We start from the raw sequence: 22,709 nt of genomic DNA, 5'->3' as shown, positions 1-22,709 counted from the left end.
GGGCTGAAAGAGTGACATAAGCAGGATGCCATGTGGGTAATCACTAGGTATTACCATTTGAATACAAATACATTAATAAATTCATCCCATAACTAGTGTTTTTAACATTATGTCCAAAGTTATTTAAGTTTTAATAACTACTGAAAGAGAAAGTAAGATGAACCTTCATTAAAAAATGGAAACCCATCTTAATATTTGGTGGTGTTATAAACTCAATCACCTTCCCATGAAATAAAGTTAATTCTCAAGGAAAGAAAATTCAAAATGCTTTCATATTGCTCCTTTTATTACACATTCAGTGAACCATCCTTAGTATGAAATGAATGGTTAGATATATAAATGTAAGACATAATGAGAAGATCTAGGGGAAAAATCCTCATTTTAATCTGAGACTACGAATATCAGCTCCAGTTAGCCTTATTCAGCAACTTACCTATTTTTTTTTTCTTACACAAATAACAGACAAGCTTGATAATTTAACTCTTCTTAATTGGTGCTTAGGGTTCTAGAATGTCCTTAACTTTTTTTAAAAGATCATTTTAAAACCAAAGTACTAATTTGACATAGTAAAAGCATAGTACAAATATCCAAATTTCAGATCTGGCTTTTGCTAGACAGAGCCTAAGAATAAAGAAACATTCTTCCCTTTCCAGATAACTTAATAATTTAAAATATAAATAACTATTAAGTCCCTTTGAATAGAGAGTGTGAAAGTTCCTGGTATAAAAACTACCTTAGAAGTTTGATAGTCATTTCATTCTACGGAGGGACAGAGACTGGATTTTGTTTGCTCTCCATAATTACTTCACAATCTCCCTCCATTTCAAAATTAAGATTCACAAATGAACTGGATACAAGTGTTTCTGGTTGATCTGACTGAACAATGGAATCAGCCTGCAGCTTATTTTGCTGGTATTGTCTTTCTGCTTCTTCAGACATCCTGTTTTCTTCTTCTTCTTCTTCTTCCTAAAAGGAGGAAATATCAAGAATAGCTGAAATATAAATGTCCAAAAGGAATAGTATTTTTCTCCCACTTTCAGCTGCTTATGCCTTTTTTTTAACCAAAACATTAGTGTCATGTCCAATTCAGTTTCATCCAATTAAGACAAGACATACTTCCCCTTCCCCTGTTTCCAAATTGAAAACTATTGTATGAAGTATATGTAGTGAAGCTATTTTTAAAACACAGTATAGCACTGCTTAGCTTAGATGAGACCTGAATTAACTTTGACATGGGCTGGATCTCTTCAGGTTAATTCTAATCTAAATAAAAAATTAGCTAATACTGTATCACTACAGTTACAGGGTGTCAGCCTATTCAGTGGAATAGGGTGGTCTATTCACTTAAGTGGTATAGCATGATTAGTGTTCCCATAAGCACCTAGTAGACAGATAAGGCAGTCCCTGCCCTCAAGAAGTTTACAATCTAGGAAGGAAGTTAAGACATTTAAGAAGAGTATTAAAACAGAAAGGAATAACCACTATAGAGATTTAGAGAGTAAATAACTTCTAGTTCCAGAACTACTAAATTGATGGAGGAAATGGTGGCATTTGCATTGGTCCCTGTAGTACGGTGAGTCAGTACAGAGTGAGTAACCTGTCAGGATGATTAATCTAGAGATTGCCTGAGAGTGAAGGAGAAAGACCATTTAGGAGACTGTCACAATAGTCCAGATGAGGTAATGAGGCTCTAAACAAGGCTGGTAGAGTTAAAAACACTCATTTGTTATAAAACATTTTTGGAACCACATAACAAATAGTCAGCTGAGCTGAGCTTTCTAGATTCATGCCTCTACATCGTAGCTTTACCTGAATTGCCCTCCTTGTTTGCTTGAAGGAGAGTAATGAAAGATTCTAATATTTATTTCAAGCTCACCAATATATACTCGGTGCTGCCCTAAGCATTTTACATATTAACTCATTTAATCCTTAGAGCAACCCTGAGCATGGATGCTGCAATTTTCCTCATTACAAAGATGAGGAAACTGCAGCTTATACAGGTTAAGTATCTTGCCCAAGGTTACAAAGTTAGAAGTGGCAGAGCACGTGGTTCTCGAGCCCACACTCTTAAATGCTAAAGCTTACTCACTCTTTAAAGCTAAACTCATTTCACCCTCATCCTAAGACCTCATGACATCTGCACACAAAATTGCCTCATATCTTTGTGCCTTAACAACTGGCACTTACACATTTCTAGTACTGGTCATTTCCTGTGCAGCAAACCCATTCCACTTCTCCCACATCCAGTCTATGTGTCCTAAGTACAGAGACCAGGTCTTGTTTCCTCATCTTAAATTTGGAATAATAATTCAAAGAGAGGTGTGTGAAGATTAAATTAAATAACGTATCTAAGGCACCTCTCACAGCACCTAGCACATGAAATCTAGCTTAATTGTGCACATAGATCGTAGGGGAATTTCAGTATTAAAAAATTCTAAAATGTATGCTAATTTGATAAAGAAATTAATGACTCAAGAATGAAACGCCTAGTATAAGGGAGCTATCTTTGGGGCAGCTAGAGGATACGTGTCTTCATTACACAACCCATGAAGTCCACAGCAAACCAAACTGAATCAAGAAAATGTAAAAAGGAGACACACCTCCTTCTTCATCCGGTAATACTCATCAATGGCATACTGGTATTTTGGGGTGCTGATGCCCAAAACAGATGCAATCTTTTCTCCAAGAAAGTCACACACTAAAAATACAAAAGTTAAATGGCTTACATAATTCCATAAACATTTCTTGAGCCCTTTCTATGTGCAAAGCACTGTACGAATACAAAAGTTACAGTCCCCACCCTCGGGGAGATAATGAACATTCAGTACATCTCCTTTGTCTATCTTCCTTGATTTCCCCAAGAAGCACTAGTGGCTCCTTCTGGGCTCCCAATTAACACTGCTCATACCTCTTACTATAACACTTATCACCAGGTGTCATAATTATCTGTTAGATGTCTATTTCTTCAAGAAAAATGTATACTCTCAGAGGGCTGGGATATCACTGGGCTGGGAGAAAGGAATGGATTATACTATAGCACTCATTGAGTGCCTGCCACATGCCAGGCACTATGAAAGGTTAGACTCAAAGAAGTTGAAGAACTGGCCCAAGCGGACAAAGCAGATCCAAAATTCAATCCAGGTCTGAATGTAAAGCTCATGTTCTTTTCATAACACTAGACTGTCTAGCATATATTGAGTGCTCAGTAAATGTTTGTTGAATGAATTACTATTCACATTTAGATCTAATGAAAGGCATAAAGTAATAGAAGCTATGGGGGAGTTAAAATGGGAAGCAGAGGAAAGCTTTATGATTTAAAACGCATATTTAAAGTTAGCACGATTAAGTCATAAGCTGATAATTCATTTCCTTCAAATATGACTTAGTTATATCTCAACTTAAGAAATGAAATATTAATCAAATAAAACATAAATGAATTATAACTACAGGCTTTAGAATAAGCAGTTAGAATGAGAACAATATCAGGGAATCAAATGGCAAAATAGCCAAATAACTGCTAACAGGAAAGTTTCAAGAACATGAAAATTGTATCTAAATTAATATAGCTATTTTTTAGTCCTTTTTTTAAAGCATATCCAGAAGCTAAAAAATGTTTTAAGATGAAGTACAAGTTAGATTAATATCTTCCAATGTGAGCTAGCTAGCTAGCTAGTTGCTGAGAAGGGAGTGACTAACTCCCAATTGTTTCTCCTTCTATTTTGAAACACCCTATTTAGCAAAGCTCCTGTTCTGGGAGCATATTATAGTGGTTATACAATATTCAAACAAAAAAGTAATACCTGAGAGGGTTGATGTGGCAGCACGAAGCATGTAAAACCATAAGTAGGGGCCCCAGGTAAGTTTTGTCTGCAACAAGAGGTTAGGTTAGTGACATTCATACCTAAATTCATTCTATACATTTAGGCCAGAAAGAAGTAGTCAAATACTTGGTGGGCACTTAGAATATTCTATAGATGATACTATAAACAGAGTACAATCCAATAAAAAAATTAAAAGCTTTGTAGAGAGAATGTCACAAAGACATTTTACATTCACCCATACAACTATCACCACCTTAAGTCCACAGAATAACCAAAAAAAGCAGCAGCCACTGAAATGGAGTTGGTTAAGTCATAACCTTAATTATTTATGAGTTATCCAGAGCCTTCCTTTCTCCTGTCTTGTTGCTTTTTTGTCTTCATTGTTCAAAAGCACATCAGAGAGTGTGTACAGTCAATGGAAAGGGATCTAAGAAATCATACAGTACAACACACATATGATTTAGTGGGGAAATTAAGGTTCAGAGAAATTAAACAGATTAAGGGCATATTAAATGAACTTTTAATGGTGAGAAAATAAGTAACCAGTAAGTGGCAAGATGAGGTTTTTTGTTGCTGTTCCTTCAAGGATTAAAAAGGGACTAGAGCATATAACCCAAGAAAAGTTTAGTATCTATTTGGTAGGCTAGGACCACTGGCAGAATGCAATCTACACTACACACCTGCATAGTTAACCTTGGTAATTCCATAGAATACTTTTGTGAAGCTTGCCACATAGATGACAGTTTGCCTCTGTGGATGAAATCAGTAATAGGAGCATGATTCATCATACCAATATTTTTGTTTATGAAAAGAAAACATAGTATAGAGCCTACAATCAATCAAACACATTAGTAATTATTTGAATATTGGTTCCAGGGAGAGAAGGAAAAGATAAACCTGTCCATAATCTTCTTAGATAAGATATGCTGATGATTATAAGGACGTTAAAAAAGCAAATACAAGAGTATCTGTAAGACTGAAAACTGTAGACACTGGAAATGACTCTTTTTTCTCTACTGGTGAAATGGAAGTATCTTCCTTCTCCGCTGTCTAAAGCTAACGAAGTTGCCAATTTCGGTGTTATTTCCTTTCTTGCTGGTTAAGGAAAAATTTTCACCTCAGGGTTTTCAAAGTCATTTTGAGTGGCCACTGTCTGTCTTATCAACTTCTTATGCAAATTAATTTAAAAATAAAGTTCTATATTTTAAATATTTTTTAAAAAAGGAACATCTGTAAGACTGGGCAGATGGGCTAAAGCAGAGAGGAGTAAACATGTAACATAGTCTTTCAATGAAAAGTAGGTATATCAATTCCTGTGATAACATTTCTGAAAAGACACAAAAGTAAGGTAGCTCCTTAGTCTCTCTTTACACAAGAATGGATGTCCAAGCAAACAAATACATTCAAGAAAACACTGTATATTTCTGACTCCCTGATAAAAATCTGCTATATCTTCTACATTCAGAGCAGGAGGCATCTCTTAGGTGGGGATAAGGGTTAGTTTAGGGGCTCTGTTTAAGATGCTCTGACTTTAGTGTTTACTTTTTTTTTTTTTAACAGCAAATGGGACAGTACAGAAACATAGGGAATGGAAACAATTTCTATAACACATAATAAGTGATAAGGCCAAGAAACTACTTAGAAAAGGACTCAGCATGCTTTTGGAGAAAAGCATGCATTTCTCAGTGGACCAATTCTCCTGGGGTTGTTTCTAGAGAGAACAATTGCTAATATCCAGGCTGCGACTACCAAAGAGTCAAACCTGCTCCAGAGCTGAGACACCGGATAAGGATTCAGGAATACCATCTATCATTATCACACAGAGTTATACAGAATGAATGGATAGGGCCCTTTGTGCAGACACTGACCCACAGTCTACACTGGAACCCTGCCACCACTGCCAGCATCACTACCGCCACCACCATCCCAGTAACAGAACTGGGACAAGATCTTGAGTCTTTAAGACTTCCAATTTATGAGTGCAAACTCAAGTAGATTCATCTCTTTCTTCAAAAATTTAATTATCTATTTCTTCCTGCATAATTTTCCATCTCTTCCTTAATAGAGAACTATTAAGACTTGCTATCTTTTGTTTTGAAACAACTTATTTTTAAATTATAAAAGCAAGCAATATTATTATATTTGCTCATTTATTGCAAAACACTTACAAAATGGAAAAAGTATAAAGAAAATTTAAGTCACCCATTTTTCCACCATCCATAGATAATTATCATTAACATCTTAGTATATTTTTCCCAGTCTTTTCCTAAGCATATATGTGTTTTACAACATTGCTATACTTTTTCTATCCTGCTGTTTTTCCCATTTACTATATTGAAAATATTAAGCATATTTCCCAAATGCTTAAATTCCTAAGGGTGGAATAACTAGGCCAAAAATTTAATCATTTGGAAAGCTCTCCCTTCACAATGCAAAACTTCACACCAGAAAATTTACCAATAAATATTCAGCAGTAATGTATGAGATTGTCCATTCCCTTGTACCCTCATTACAGTATATTGTTCTTTTCCTTTTTAAAAATTTGATAGGCAAAAATGAGCCCAGATAATTTTGAGTTCTGACTATATTAAGAAAGGCATCAGTCCATTTATATAGGTAACAGTTATGTGCATAATCTAAGTTTTTAATATGTATAGATAGATACACACATATACACATATTTAAGGAACCCTAAGTGAAACTAAATCAATGGTTAAATGAATTACTGGAAATATGTTTACTCTTAACGTTCATCTAAGGTAAAAATCTAAGGAAAACAATTATAAGATTGTAAAAAGATCTAGGTCTCCATTTCTTACTTTCTATCAAGTATCATATGCCAGGAGTATTATTCTTTCATTTATTTATTTATTTATGTTTGACTGCATTGGGTCTTTGTTGCTGCGCGTGGGCTTTCTCTAGTTGTGGCGAGCCGGGGGCTGCTCTTCATTGTGGTGCACAGGCTTCTCATTGTGGTGGCTTCTCTTGTTGCGGAGCATGGGCTCTAGGCGCATGAGCTTCAGTAGTTGTGGCTCGTGGGCTCAGTAGTTCTGGCTCGCGGGTTCTAGAGCGCAGGCTCAGTAGTTGTGGTGCACGGGCTTAGTTGCTCCATTGCATGTGGGATCTTCCCAGACCAGGGCTCGAACCCGTGTCCTCTGCATTGGCAGGCGGATTCTTAACCACTGCACCACCAGGGAAGTCCCAGGAGTATTATTCTTAAATCTTTATTTTAGATATCAGGGTTTTTCTTTAATTGGGTCTGTTCTACATATCTACTATGTAAATAGACAACAATACCTTTTCCAAATTCCTTTGTCCTATCAGATTTATGATGCATTAGAAGCAAATCGAAATTGGAAAGTCTGCTTTTCACATTAAGTGATGCTAGGTTTGCCTTTAGTTATAAACAGCTGCTAGGATGATTACTGTTTTTAAAAAAAGACAAGTGTTGCTGAGTATGTAAAGAAATTAGAACACTTGGACGCTGTTGGTGGGAATGTAAAATGGTGCAGCCATTATGGAAAACAGTAGGGCGGTTCCTCAAAAAATAAAAAATACAAACACCAAATGATCCAGCAATTCCACTTCTGGGTATTTATCCAAAAGAACTGAAATTAAAATCTTGAAGAGGTATTTCCACTCTCTTGTTAGTGGCAGCATTATTTACAGTAGCCAAGATATGGAAACAACCTAAGTGTCCCCATTAAAGAGGAAAAACACTATCTGCAAGTTTGCTTTACGACCAGAAGTCTACATTAGACTACAGCATTTAAAAAAATGATGACTAACATTAACATGTGCATGCATAAGTAATAAACCAAACGAAGATATTTAGAGTTCAGGCAGCAATTAAAAATATCCAAAAAATGAATTGTATCTCTTTTAGCAAAAGATTTAAGTAATTGTTATTTTTTGGTCTTGGTTAACTTAGCCAACATAGATAGTCCTATTTGCTAATTATAAATTCTTCATGAATGGTACCAGATTTTTTTCTGAAAATTTTATTTAGAAGTCAAGTATAATGTCAGCTCTCAGCTTCCAACTAAGTTTATAACATAAGCTTCCTATTGGCAGTATTTATACACACACACACACACACACACACACACACACACACACACACACATATATATGGTATTAGTATATAATAGCAGCTACTCATTGCCTAAAAAAATCACTAGGAGACACAATTACCACCAAGGAAAATATAACTTTAAAACTTCAAAATGGATATTTCAGGAATGAAGCCAAACAAGTTAATTTCATAAACTTTCAAATGATTCTTGAATAAGAAATGTAGGGAAAATTGTTAAATTAGTCATGGGTTTTCAAATTCCAATAGAGTTCTAAAATTACCTTTTGAGCAAGATTCCTTGTGCTACCTACTATATTTGCTTTGTTATCTAATACTACCTTACATGTATATAGTTCTTAGTCATTTTTCAATGAGTATTCATATATACTATCTTTTTAATCTTCAAAAACAATTCTTAATGTAGATGAGACAAAGGTTATCTTTTTTTTAATAGTTGTGAAACCTGAAGTGCAGTGGGATTAAGTCTTTGTCACAGGGAGGTGACTACTCCAGGACTAAGCCAGAACTGAAACCAGCTCTGACTATGTATGCTGCCTCCCAGCGAAGGAAACAGACAGGTTTCTTATCACCCAGGTTTCTTGTCTTAGTCTAGGCCTAAAAATTCAAATAAATTCGAATGACAACATACTATATACAAGGTAATTAACTACTAAAAAAAAGAGTGGATATAGACTTACAGCACAACAGCAGGAGGAACTCTGTGGACCCACTACCCAGTGAAACTAGTGAAAATTATTTAAAATAAACATTTAAACCCTCTGGAAATGGTCCTAAGGATATACTACAAATGAAAAAACATCTATTCAAGAAAATAAATAAAAATTTGACAAGAAAATGAGAGTATGAAGTAAGCGAACCAAGACCATTGGCCTTCCCAGCAAAGTGAAGTGGAAATTCACTGCCACACTGGTACAGCTAAGAACACAGGGCTCCTTCTACCCCCAGCTTCCAAGTGGAGGGCTTTCCTCCCAGGAGGAACAGGACATCAATCAGCATTTCTCAACCTGCCCACAAGCTACCCATTACTGAGACTAACTTCCAGGTGAGTGCAGGTGACAGGTGAGGGCTCCCTCCTTCCATCAGCCCCCCACTAACATAATGGAGGCTCTACCGTGAGCATGGTGCCACTGAGAATACTGGCACACTGATCGCCCTTACCCCAGTTCCTAAGACAGTGGTTGCATGCCAGAAGAGGTGAGCCAAGACCTAAGGCTTCTGTTCCCAACCCCAACCGAGCGCTCGGCTGCTAAAGTAGGGGTGTCACAGAGAAATGCACTACTATCCCGACCCCCCAATTTCAGCTATCTGGCTAAAAGATTTTGCCCAGGAGGAAAAAGTAGGCCATAAGACAGATAGCTCCTAATTTCTTCCCATGTGAACTGACTTCATTTGCAACAGAAGTGGAAAAGTCCAAGCTTAAGGGTACTCTCAAAATCAGTGGAGATTTTGGTAAAAGGTACTTGGGAAGAAATTCTTAGACTCTATGAAGATACAGGTTCAACTATAGCTCAGCTAGTTTGAAGCAGAAAACAGCAAGTGGGGAGGAGACAGACTTCACTAAAATAACTCATCACGTCACTAGACAAATGGGCAAATAACAAAATCAAGCCCCTGGGAGGTGAGGGTTAGGGGGGAAGCAGAGGGCAGCACCCAGAGTTGCTACGATATATTATCTAAAATGTCCAGTTATTCAAACAAATAATTATGAGACACGCAAAGAAGACAGGAAAGCGTGACCCGTACACTAGAAAAAAAGCAGACAACAGAAGCTACTTGTGAGAGTGACCAGATGTTGGATTTAACAGAAAAAACTCAAAGTAGCCTTTATAAGTATGTTCAAAGAATTAAGGAAACCATAGTTAAAGAAAAACAGGAAGGTATGGTAACAGTGTTGCATCAAATTTAGAATATCAATTAAGAGAAATCATAAAATAGAACCAAATGGAAATTCTGGTGTTGAAACAGTATAATAACTGAAATGAAAATTTCAATTGAGTGGCTCAACAGAACAAAAACTAACAGAAATGAGGGGAGAAATAGACAATTCAACAATAATAGTTGGAGACTTCAATACCCCATTTTCAATAACGAATAGGGCAACCAGGTAGAAGATCAACAAGGAAACAGAAGACAAACAACACTATAAACCAACCAGACCTATTAGACATCTATAGAATACTCTACCTAACAACAGAATATACACTAGTCTCAAGCACATATGGAACATTCTCCAAGACAGACCATTTGCTAGGACACAAAAGAAACCTCAGGGACTTTCCTGGTGGTCCAGTGGTAAAGAATCCGCCTTCGAATGCCGTGGACACAGGTTTGATCCCTGGTCAGGGAACTAAGATCCCACATACCATGGGGCAACTAAGCCCATGCGCCACAACTACTGAGCCCCTGCACCTCAACTAAAGAGCCCACGTGCTGCAAACTACAGAGCCCAAGCACTCTGGAGCCCGCAGGCCACGACTAGAGAGAGAAATTCGCACACCACAACTAGAGAGAAGCCTGCACACCACAACGAAGATCCCGCGTGCCACAACTAGGACCCAATGCAGCCAAATAAATAAATAATAAATATTAAAAAAAGAAAAAAGAAACCTCAATAAATTTAAAAGGACAGAAATAATATAAAGTATGTTCTCAAACCATAATGGAGTGAAATTAGAAATCAATAACAGAAAAAAAATGTGGGAAACTCACAAATATGTGAGAAGTAAACAACATACTCAAATTACCAACAAGTCAAAGAAAAAAAAGGGAAAAGAGAAAATACTTCGAGATGAATGAAAACGAAGATGTAACATATAAAAACTTATGAGATATAACTAAAGCAATGCTTAAGGGAAATTCATAGCTAATTAAGAAATAAGAAAGATAACCCAACCTTCCACCTCAAGACAGTGGAAAAAGAAGTGCAAATGAGACCTAAAGCAAGCAGAAGCATAGAAATAATAAAGACTAGAATGGACATTGATGAGATGGAGAAAAGAAAAAGAGAGAAAAATCAATGAAACCAAAAGCTGGTTCTTGGAAAAGATCAACAATATTGATTAACCTTTAGCTAGACTGAAGAGGAAAATAAAAAGGATTATAAAGGAATACTATGAATAACTTAATAATAAATTAGATAACTTAGGGGTAAGGAATTTAGAGTTACAAACTACTGTGTATAAAAGAAATAAGTTACAAGGATATACAGTACAACACAGGGAGTATCGCCAAAATTTTATAATAACTATAAGTGGAATATAACCTTTAAAAATTGTGAACCACTATGTTGTACACCTGAACCTAATGTAATACTGTACATCAACTATACCTCGATTTTAAAAACAAATGGGAAAAAAAAAACCACAATAAAACAAATGGGGACTTCCCTGGTGGCACAGTGGTGAAGAATACACCTGCCAATGCAGGGGACACAGGTTCGAGCCCTGGTCTGGGAAGATCCCACATGCCGCGGAGCAACTAAGCCCATGCACCACAACTACTGAGCCTGTGCTCTAGAGCCTGTGAGCCACAACTACTGAGCCCGCATGCCACAACTACTGAAGCCCGCATGCCTACCCATGCTCCACAATGAGAGAAGCCACCGCAATGAGAAGCTTGCACACCGCAACAAAGAGCAGCCCCCGGCTCGCCGCAACTAGAGGAAGCCCCCGCACAGCAACGAAGACCCAACGCAACCAAAAATAAATTAATTAATTAACTAATTTTTTTTAAAAAAGGGCAGGACTTCCCTGGTGGTCCAGTGGTTGAGAATCTGCCTTCCAATGCAGGGGACAGGGGTTCAATCCCTGGTCGGGAGACTAAGATCCCACATGCCGCGGGGCAACTAAGCCCGCACGCCACAACTAAGGAACCCATGTGCCACAACTACAGAGCCCATGCGCTCTGGAGCCTGTGTGCCACAACTAGAGAGAAGCCCACACACCACAACAAAGAGCCCATGCACCACAATGAAAGATCCTCAGCCAAAAATAAATAAATATTTAAAAAATACAAAAACAGGCAAGGGATCTGAATAGGCATTTCTCTAAAGATGATATACAAATGGCCAATAAACAAATGAAAAGATGCTCAATATCACTGGCCACCAGGGAAATGCAAATTAAAACCATAATGAGATGCCACTTCACATCCACAAGGACAACTAGAATAAAAAAGATAGTAACAAGTGTTGATAAGGATGTAGAGAAATCAGAACCCTCATTCAATGCTGGCAGGAATTTTAAATGGTGCAGCCACTTTGGAAAACAATTTGGTGGTTCTTCAAATGACTGAATACAGGATTTCCCTGCTATCCAAAAGTAGAGCATTCCTATGAAACCTTTCATAATGCAAAACTGTGTAAAGCAAAGAAGTGCTTACCATAGGACACATCTTACTAAACAGCTGAACAAAATAAATCGAAACAAAGCACAAATGCTCACAGATACAGTTCAAAGCTATGGCGGCTTGATGCTGTGATGCTGCGTAGTTCCCCAGGGAAGGAGCTTCAAGGTGCCTCTCTCACTGTTCAGGGTGCCCACCACCTCTACAAGGGCTCACTGCAAAACAAATTCTGGACGCTATTTTTACTTTTTACCTTTTTTCATAAAAGTGAAAATCCTCTTCGGCTTTCTTTCAGTTAGCGAAAAGAGGTACTAACGTAGGTTTTTCATAAAAGTGAAGTGGTGTAAAGCAAACTTTCAAAAAGCAGGGGATACCTGTATAGAGTTATCATATGACCCAGGAATTCCACTCATAGGTACATACCTAAGAGAAATGAAAACATACGTCCACACAAATACCTGTACACAAATGTTCATAGCGGAATTATTCATAATAGCCAAAAGGTAGAAACAACCAAATGTCTCTGACCTGACAAACATGGTATATCAAAAAAAGGAATGAAGTTCTGACACATGCTATAACATGGATAAACCTTGAAAACGTTACGCTAAGTGAAAGAAGCCAGTCACAAAAGATCACATATCATACGAGTTCGTTCATATGAAATGTCCATAATAGGGAAATCAATAGACAGAAAATAGATTAGTGGTCATCAGGGGTTGGGGAGATGAAGGGTAGGGAGTGATAACTAAAGGGTACTGGGTTTCTTTTTGAGGTGATGCAAATGTACTAAAAATTGACTGTGGTAATGGTTGCGTCTATCAGTGAATGCTGCAAATTTTAAATTGATGAATGTATGCTACGTGGACTGCATTTCAATAAAGCTTTTTTAAAGAGTAAACCTTTAGGAAAGTAGTAAGGATGTATTTTTTCTATGCAATGTCTTTATTACCGATTCCTATGTAAATAGAGGACAATTTTTGAGACAAAGACTTTTTAAACCATACATATATACACAAATTTATACAGACAAATAAAAACCCCTTCAAAGTAATTTAGAAGAAAGACATTTATTTCAACAATTCTTCCACTGCATGAAACACTTCTACAATATTCTGCATGCATTTGGAATTGCCTTCAGAGTATACTGCACAGTCCTTTGAATACTGTCTATAGCAGAGAATCTGGATCTGATATTTTTTTAATAACTAGAATTTATTTAGAACCAAATCTGATGAAAAATTAGTAATAACATTTTTTAAGCCAAATCTAAATTAATAATTCTCTATTCTGCTACTTTGCTTTATTTTCTTCATAGCACTTTCCATAGTCTGATAATTATAGTATATACTTGCTTATTGCCTTTCTGCCCACTAGCATATAAGAGCAGAAATTTATACTGCCCATTGCCGTATCACCAGCACCTAGAAAGTCCATAAATATTTGATCAACTGAACTCTCAAAATGACTACTTAGAAAGGCAACACTTCTTTTAAAAAAATGTACAGCTAGTCTTATAATTTTACAGTTACATCTTTTTGTTTTGTTTTGTTTTTGTTTTTGTTTTTTAATTTCTTTTTGGCTGCGTTGGGTCTTTGCTGCTGTGCACGGGCTTTCTCTAGTTGCGGCAAGCAGCAGCTACTCTTCGCTGTGGTGCACAGGCTTCTTATTGCAGTGGCTTCTCTTGCTGCAGAGCACGGGCTCTAGGCACATGGGCTTCAGTAGCTGTGGCACGCAGGCTTCAGTAGTTGTGACACGTGGGCTTCAGTAGTTGTGGTGCACAGGCTTAGTTGCTCCGCGGCATGTGGGATCTTCCTGGACCAGGGATTGAACCCGTGTTCCCTGCATTGGCAGGCGGATCCTTAACCACTGCGCCACCAGTAAAGTCCCCAGTCACATCATTTATAACTTAGAAATTCTTAAATTTAGCTGGTGAGGAACATAAAGTTAAGAACTGTACACTCCTATCTTCTAATCAAAACTTGAGGCAATATAAAAAAGAACTGACAACTTCTAAGCTTTAAATGGAAACCATCATGGTGGTACAGTCTTTAATACAAAAGGACTGGAATTCAACTATGCCGTTTAGTGAAATAAATCTTAAAGAAACCTATCCACACTGACAAAAGAACTCTGACACTCAAAAATAAACTATTCAGGCTACTGAAATACAGAAAATACTTCCATCCTTATTTTGTAAAAATATTGTTTTCCACCAAAATCATAATGTATAATTTTATAATCAGAATACAGTTTATTTAAACCTCAAAGGTCCCTTCTATTCAATGTTTAAGGGAAACAGGGACTTCCCTTGTGGTCCAGTGGTTAAGAATCTGCCTTCCAATGCAGGGTACACGGGTTCCATCCCTGGTTGGGGAACTAAGATCCCACGTGCCTAAGGGCAACTAAGCCCGCGCATTGCAACTAGAGAGAAGCCAGAGTTCCACAACGAAGATCCCGCGCAACTAAGACCCGACGCAGCCAAAAATATAAATAAATAAATATATATATATATATTTTTTTTTTTAAATGTTTAAGGGAAACAAATCAGTCAAAACAAAACCCACTGACAAAAGGAACATCAGCATCAAACCTACCGGATCAACAGTAGGCAAAACATCTTTCTTCTCCAGGCCATCAACTTCATCTTCATCCGTGCTGTATTCTTCCATTGTTTCACCACTAACAAAGTGGATGACTCTCCTTGGGACTTTCTTCTTTTTTCCTATGACTCCCAGTTCTACATTTTCAAAGCCTCTTTCATTACTCATCTAATGTCAATAATAAATTAAGAAAAGAAGAGTTTCAAGTGAGATTAATTTTCTTTCATATAACAAAAAAAATTTTTCGGTTGCTTTATTTTAGGGAATAAAGAAATATAAGCCAATCCTTAAACCGTTTTTAAACAATAAAACAGATCGTACACAGAAAAGCGTATCAACAGCATAAACGAAGAGTTTAATGAATAGTAAAGCAAACCTCTGCATACTCACTGCCCAGGTTAAAAAACAGAACTTCACCAATTAAACTTTTTAAGTCAAAAGCTAAGAAATCAAGCAACACACTTCAAGTCATAGCAATTCCAATGTCGTAGACATGCTGGACATCAATAATTTTAAAGAACAATGCTAATTACGGAGGGATTAATGTGTTGATATATCAAAGGAAAATCATATAGATGCATGTACATATGTTAGATGCGTAACATAAAATGTTTGTATAAGGTAACCCTGCTAAGTCTTTGAATTTGAGCTTAGTTACATGTGGGCAAACCAAAACCAGTTCAGCTTAATTCTGAACCTCTCCTTTTCCAAAATGGGAGTCCCGAAGTAAGATGCCTTTTAGGTCCAAGCAGGTACCAAAAATGAGTAAATACTGCTATAGATTAAAAGTAGACCTTTGAAGAAAAGCATGCTGCAACCAAAGACATTAAAATTCAAAAAAATTTAAAGCACTGTGCAGACCAAATAAAACTCATTTGTAAACCAGATCTGGAAAGCAGGGCATCAGTATTCTATATCTGAACTTCTACATTTCTCAGTCACTAATATATAGATGACAACACAGTTTTCCTGCTAGTAAAAAGATTTCACAAATTTTAAAACTATAATAGTCTATGGAATTCCAATTACATCTAAATTTCATTCCAAGGGAAATACTAATTTTACCTCACACATATAGCCAATGTTCCAAACTCACTGTAAATGCATTTTGAGGGAGAGGATGAAGAGCTTTTCCTTGTCTTTTTGCCTCAAGTTTAAATTCCTAAGAAAGTCTTTGTTGTACCTTCTTACTAGAAGATTTCAAAAAGCACAGTGCAAGTAATTGTAAAGAAAAATCTGGCAACAGTGGTTACCCTTGGGGTTAGGTACAAAGATGGGGGAGGAGGTACAGGTAAAGGAGTGGTCAAGGGGGCTTTTTATTCTTTTTGTATTTTGTTGTTGTTTTACTTCCATGATGAGAATATGCTCTGGTACAATTTTAAAACTAAACCAAAGCAAAATGATACAGGACTACAGGACTGCCATGATTAGAGTCCATATCAGTGGGATTGTCCAAGACAGTCCAGAGTTCAAAAATTTCATCCTCTATATATAAGGATTCTTACACTTGTAGATATGACCACACATAATTTAAACCCATGATTGTTGTTCAACCCTAGAAAAGTTCTTTGAACTGCTTTTGCAGAGATGGAATTGTACTGATAAAAATAGTGGACTAGAATTGCCCAGTTATGCAAGTATATGTAACTTTATTTTTATGCATTGTTTCCTCTTAATCCTCTAAGGTTCTTCTTAGAAAACTGATATGGCTGTTCTCTGTCCTTCACTTCCCAAAGGTAAGTTTAGTCATTAGCCAGGATTTGAATCCAGGTATACCCAACCCAAAGAACACACGCATTGTTCCATGACACACATGAACATCACTGACAGCAACTATAATTGCTGTAGAGCAAACTGAGACCATGAAAACCTTGACAGCATGGGCTACCTATGTATTAACCAGAAAAAACAAAAACCACAATTCTCCCTAGCCTGTCCTGAGGTTTCAAACATATCCCAGCCCTTAATAAAGGAACATCAGCCCATTCATTGTGTCCATAAATAAGATGAACAACAAATGGTCCACCCAGGCCATCTTTCTTCTATCACCAGTCCCTAAGCATAGTGAGCCGTTCCTACCCAATCTCATTTTCCCTCATATGAGATTTGGTTTATGATTGTCCTGACACCAATGTCTCCTTTTGGACCATGACTTTATAGGCAAGGAAAAGTCAGAGGAGCTGGGTTAGATCTCCAGTTATCATACTAACTGGATGGATCTGATGTGAAAGCAACAGTCCCAGTCAATGGACAGAGTTGAGCCCTTTCACAGTACATCACCCTGCCTTATTCCACCCCCACCCCACCCCCATCAGAGCAAGCAGCTTCTCATTCTCCCTCTACCAATCTCTCACTGGCTTAATTTGTCTTTTCTAAGACACAGGCAAAGGAGAAGGGGTGTCTCTCATTGGCTTCACTACTTTGTCTTCCTTAGACAACTTTAATAAATAAAAACATTCTGGCTGGGTTATAATAACAGGACTAAACTTATCTACTAACTCCATTAACTGACTCTTGGCTATAGTTTTTCCAAAAGGTAAAAAAAAAATCTACAAAGGTGAAGGCTCAAAGGTGATTCATATTTTTCATTCTAATACCAAAGTCAGTCAAGTATAAACAGACCTTTGAGTAATATTCTCTATACATAATACGTAAATGGTATTTTATTTGTTCTAATCATCACATTTCATATAAAGATTTTTATTAAAGAGACATTTAAAAGCTCTCTTTTAAAATTTTAATATTAATTTTTGATACAGTAAAACCCAAGTTTTAGGTTTATCATCTTAAGCAGGAGTGAGTAACTTTTCCCATAAAGGACAGATAGTAAATATTTTAGGCTTTGAGGGCCATGTAGTCTCTGTCACAACTACTGAACTCTGCAAAAGCAGCCATGGACAATACATAATGAATGGGCTATATTCCAATAAAATTTTATACAAATCAGTGGCGGGTGGGATCTGGCCCATAGGCTCTAGTTTGTCAACCCCTCATCTTAAAGAACCAGATTGTCAAGTAAAAAAATCTGTGAAAGAATCTATGCCATATGATCCCAACCTCTACTTGGCAAAGAGGTGAGTGTGGGGTTAGTTAAGGGAGGTATTGATGGGTAAAACCAACCAGAAAATAATTTGATTCAAAATTTCCAACAATTATAAATGAAAGTTATTCTCTGAATTTGCAAACATTTCATTTTTACAGATAAATAGTCAACCTGCAGGTCAGAAAATTTTCACTGTCAATTATACAAACTCCAAAGATCTGAAAAGACAATTTCCTAACAGCAGGAAATTATGAGATGCAATGTCAATTAACATTTTATTACATTTTATGGCTAACAGTATTGTAAATCTGCTTATCTTGTTCCTTGGGGCCTGTTTATAGTGGCAATTTTCTTTTCACATACTCCCATAGCACACAGAACTTTATAAAAACAGGTATTACACTTGGAATTTATTCTGCGTCACCTTCCCCAAATAGGTGATCGGCAAAATGGGAGTAGGCACAGTGTGTATCCTTCACTGCTATATCCTTTAGCTTACAGCTCCTGGCACATCGTAAGTGCTTGGTAGCAGGGGTGCTAAATAAATAAATGAACAAGTAGTACTGAAATTTTAACTCCTTTAATAATATTGAAGCTGAGATTCTGGTCAAAAGTCTAGTCAGATAAGCTGCTGAATGTCCTGGTTTGAGGCCTAATTCTGAACACAGACCCAAGCTCCTAACTCTTACTCCCTTCCCTACATGACACTTGGGATTTCTCAGTTCGGACAAACCGATGAAGGAGTACAGGATGGCAGCCTCTCCTGCCACCCAAGTCTCCACCTCACTGGCCTCTCCCCTCTGACTGTGGTCAAGTAGGCATAGATTTGGGGTTCCCGGAAATGTCTCTGCTTCAGGAATGTGAATAAGAGAGCACAAAGGGAAAGTTAGAAAACTGTTTGTATAGTATGAACCCATTTGTGTTTAACAGGAAAGATTATATATGCATAGGCAATCCCAGAAAGAATACACCAGAAACTTAACAGTTACTTTTGGGGAATGTGAATTTGAGAAACGGGTGATGGGAGTATTCCTATGACTTTTTACTTTTTGCTCTATGGCCTTCTTTACGTTTTATTTATTTTATTATTTTTTAACCAAGAGTGTGAAAATAACATATTAGCACTAAGCCACAATAAAGAGCCTCTCTTCAAACAACATTTATCTGGTATATCAGTACAGGTTTACTTTGCTATTAGAAAGATTGAAAGCTGAAGTAGTGATGAAAACAATTATAGTAACAGAAGGAAAAATCAAATGGAAAATACATCAAACACTGTGGACTAAAAAGGTTCAGTTCAAGTACACCTGTCAACAACAGGTCTCGACTCAACTGAACATAATAAGTGGGCTTCCTAATCAATTAGCGTTTTCCCTGGATTCCTTTTTGCAGGTTACCTTCCCCCTTCTAAAGTAGGAGAAAAAACAATTCCATATAAAGACTAGCCTGAGAAAAAGCTTTTGTTAATGCAAACTACCTCTTATAATATTAGAACTATACTCACATTCGGGCACCATTCTCTAGGAATCTGTAGTTTGGGGGAAATGTCTTACTAACATTCAGGTAGTTAGTCTCAAAAATGAAGCCACTGAAAAGCTTTGTTCTCACTGAGGGTGGGAAGATTTCTACACAGAAGCAACTCAGGTTTTTAACATCAAAACTGTATACTCCTGAGCCGGTTTCAGGTAAAGCCATTTCTTCATTAGTTTTACTTGGCCAAAGATCCTACACTACTACTTCAGACTACCAAATCCCAAACAAAACAAACCTCCAAACCTTACCTAATGCTCTAAACTTACGCTGTCCAATAGAGTAACCACATGTGGCTAATGCTCACTTGAAATGTGGCCAGTTCAAGCTGAGATGTGCTGAAATACACAAAGGATTTCAAAGACTAGTACCACAGAAAGACTGTGAAATATCTCAGTGATAACTTTCATATTAATTGCATGTTAAAATGGTTTTTGACAAAATTGGGTTAAATAAAATAGAATATTATAATTAATTTCAATTCATATTAACTACATGTTGAAATGTTTTGATAAATTGAGTTAAATAAAATAGAATATTAAAATTAATTTCACCGGTTTCTTTTTAGTTTTTTAATGTGGCTACGAGAAAATGTACAATTTAAAATGCGGCTGGCATTATATGTCCATTGGACAGCGCAGCTCTGAGCCTTAGTTACCTCCCTGGTGAAATGGGGATAACTCACACCTCATGCAGAAGTTATAAGGATTAAGTGGTGGTAAAAAGCCTGTAAACGCATAGCACCCAGTTGCTATTTGCTAACCAAAGGGCAGATGCCAAGTCAGGCACTCCCACAAGGAGAGACTGAGAAGTGATCGCAGCCGGCGTCACCTGGCTTCCAGCTACTCCAAGAACAGCCTTTCGGGGACACGCCTTCCTTCTCGCGCTCGCAGACCCGAAGCTGCAACCTCACCCCTCGAAATCCTAGGCCGCCCCGGAGTCTGCGGCGCTGTCAGAGGAGGCGATGCCCAGCGGCGCTCCGACTGCGGTTCGTCCGCCCCTTCCCTCAAGACGACGCTCGGAGCCGGGGACACCGCGAAGAGGAGCCCCGGGACGCACCTCCGGCGGGCGGCCTGCTCGAAGGAAGGCCGGGCAGGCCAAAAGAGCAGGCGGCAGGCAAGGCAGACAGGAAGCTGGGCTCTCCCGGCCTCAGCCTCGGCGGCCGCACCTACCTGCTGTGCCGATTCCCTGAACGGAGCGGTGGCCGCAGCTCCCGAGGCAGCCCCTGCTTCTCCTCCCTCCGCAAGGCTCACTGGCTTCCGGTCCATCGTTGTCGCCACCACAGGACTGCTGGCGCTGGCGAGATACAAAGTAATGGCCGATAAGCCCGCTTCCATTCTCCGCGTCCCCGCCCAGGCGCGGACCGAACCCGCTGTCAGGAAGTGGGACTCACCGGCAGCGCCCACCTAGCGCCGAGCCCCGCCAAGCCACGGCTGGAGGGACGGGACGGGGAGAGGCGAGGCGAGGCGAGGCGGGGCGAGGCGGGGCGGGGCGGACCTGGGGGTGGGGCAGGCCCGAGGGGCGGGGCCTCTGGCGCCCCCGCCCACCCGGCTCAGCTCCCGGGGCTCGGCTGAGCACCGCCTGGACTGCACAACTCCCGGCTCCTGCGGGGCGGGACGGGACGGGGCGGGGCTTTCTGCAGTACAGTTTACGGCCCGGCCCGCGTCCCGAGCTCGCAGACTGGCACCACCAGTGACGTCATGCCTCGTACCTGTACCGGGAACCTGGCTTCTGGATCTTGGCTCAGCCGCTCACCAGCTGCATCCTGGGCAGTCACCTCCCAGACTTTGGTTTCTGCACTGTGAAATGAGAACGGCTGCGTAGTGTGCTTCAAAGGCTTGTGACGAGATGTGGTTGCTGAAAATATATTTTTTAATGAACGGCTCATGCTACTTATTCCATTTCTCATGTGGATGACAGTCTAGTCAAAATACCCTTGAAATAAGACCTCAAAGGCGAATTTTGCTTTTACACCTGTCTGAAGTACTTAAGTATATGTAACTGTAGAAAAAGTTAAGTGAGACCTGAAGGGGAGCAGAGGGCTAGCAAGCTTCCATTTTTAACAAATGTGAGGAATAATTTATTATCTGTTTAGGGTGTGTGTGTGTGTGTGTGTGTAAGAGGGAACATTTCAGACTTTTCAGATTTTTCCCAGTGTTCAACCAAATTAAAAAGTCATGATTACAATGATTATTGCATTACTCTAGTTGGAACATTTCCATGTAAATGGTCTTTAATTGTAGTTTTAGTATGAGCGTTTTCAGGCAATTTTCACTAGTTGTAGAGGTCAAAAATAAAATACATTCTTTTGGCCGTGGAGGAGGGGCTTCATTCGATACCCTAGATTCCATTTTCATGCCAGGCAAATTCATAAATGCTCCCCAGAGTTATGGCCCGGCATATCTTCTATTCAGCGTGGCAACAGCAAGCCCAACACCCATACAACCTTAATTCTTCCTTTCTCTCCTGTGCAAAAGTTCTTTTTCCTTACTCTCTGCTTAGTATTTTTGTACACTTTCTATCCCGCATATGACTGTGATAACCTAAAAACCAAACTGAAAACCTTAAAAACAAAAGTTGATTATTTGAAAGTCATCTATATTTTTTTTAATTGGATGGAAATTCACAATGTGTATTCTGGTAATAAAATCAAACTAGCTTGTTGCCAAGGTTCACAAGTGCTGTCTAGTGACATTAGCATGGGGTTGAGACAATCCAAAGCAGCAAAAACTGCATAAGTTGAAAAGAGAAATAAAGAACCAATTGTTAAAGCCTTCATGAATTGGCTTTCATAAACAAGACAGTTCTACATTACATGTATTCAAAAATCCCTTTCCTTTTACTGGCAAGAAGGGTAGTCAACAGCTTTTATCGTTAAAAATTAGTGGAATGTTTATAAATGCATGATTTTATTTTGCAAAATGGCAATTATATATCAAATTACAATTTTCACTGCGGAGGCAGAACTTATTTTCATGGTTTACAAATACATTTCTTAGTTTACTGAAAATTCAAAATGCAAGTCACATTCCAGCATGAACCAGAAGTATTTCCTAAGAAGAGTTATTTTTTAACACAAATATGCAATTGAAGAGCAGTCTTTTGCAAACAAACAACTCATAGCAACAGAAAAGCATAGAAATTCTAATGGTTTTATTTTGGGCATTGACATTTTTGTCATTATTTCCAGACTGTCATAGATCAACTAAAATGGACAACAAAGCAACATGCCAAATCTTTCTCTCTTTCACGTTGTAGTATAAGTTGTACTG

General features: G+C 38.3%; 1 protein-coding gene across 2 annotated transcripts; it reads right to left on the bottom strand.

Annotated features, from left to right (window-relative positions):
- Positions 1-253: 253 nt before the first annotated feature.
- FAM177A1 (family with sequence similarity 177 member A1) lies at positions 254-20,942 on the bottom strand. Of its 2 annotated transcripts, XM_036842879.1 has the most exons (6): positions 20,831-20,942; positions 20,610-20,733; positions 14,859-15,032; positions 3,801-3,867; positions 2,601-2,698; positions 254-966 (listed from the first exon to the last, which is right to left on the bottom strand). In XM_036842879.1, the coding sequence occupies exons 2-6, from the start codon at positions 20,703-20,705 to the stop codon at positions 760-762; spliced, it is 642 nt and encodes a 213-aa protein (XP_036698774.1). In that variant the 5' UTR covers positions 20,706-20,733; positions 20,831-20,942; the 3' UTR covers positions 254-759. The 2 variants fall into 2 exon arrangements, with proteins under 2 accessions (XP_036698774.1, XP_036698773.1); XM_036842878.1 differs by lacking the exon at positions 20,831-20,942 and having other exon boundaries at positions 20,610-20,824.
- Between the last annotated feature and the right edge of the window lie 1,767 nt (positions 20,943-22,709).

Source organism: Balaenoptera musculus, chromosome 2 (assembly GCF_009873245.2).
Source record: "Balaenoptera musculus isolate JJ_BM4_2016_0621 chromosome 2, mBalMus1.pri.v3, whole genome shotgun sequence".
NCBI lineage: Eukaryota > Metazoa > Chordata > Mammalia > Artiodactyla > Balaenopteridae > Balaenoptera > Balaenoptera musculus.
The sequence above is the reverse complement of the archived record's forward strand: the minus strand, read 5'-3'. Positions and strand labels throughout refer to the sequence as shown.

Bases quoted from the DNA above. Each gene is read 5' to 3' on its own strand.
- FAM177A1 (XM_036842878.1), bottom strand. From the start codon at position 20,774: ATGGAAGCGGGCTTATCGGCCATTACTTTGTATCTCGCCAGCGCCAGC. The intron at 3,868-14,858 runs GTAGGTTTGATG...CTCTTGTTGCAG, and splicing joins TTTTGCCTACTGTTGATCCG to ACAAAACTTACCTGGGGCCC. The intron at 2,699-3,800 runs GTATTACTTTTT...TTGTATTTTTAG, and splicing joins TGCCACATCAACCCTCTCAG to TGTGTGACTTTCTTGGAGAA.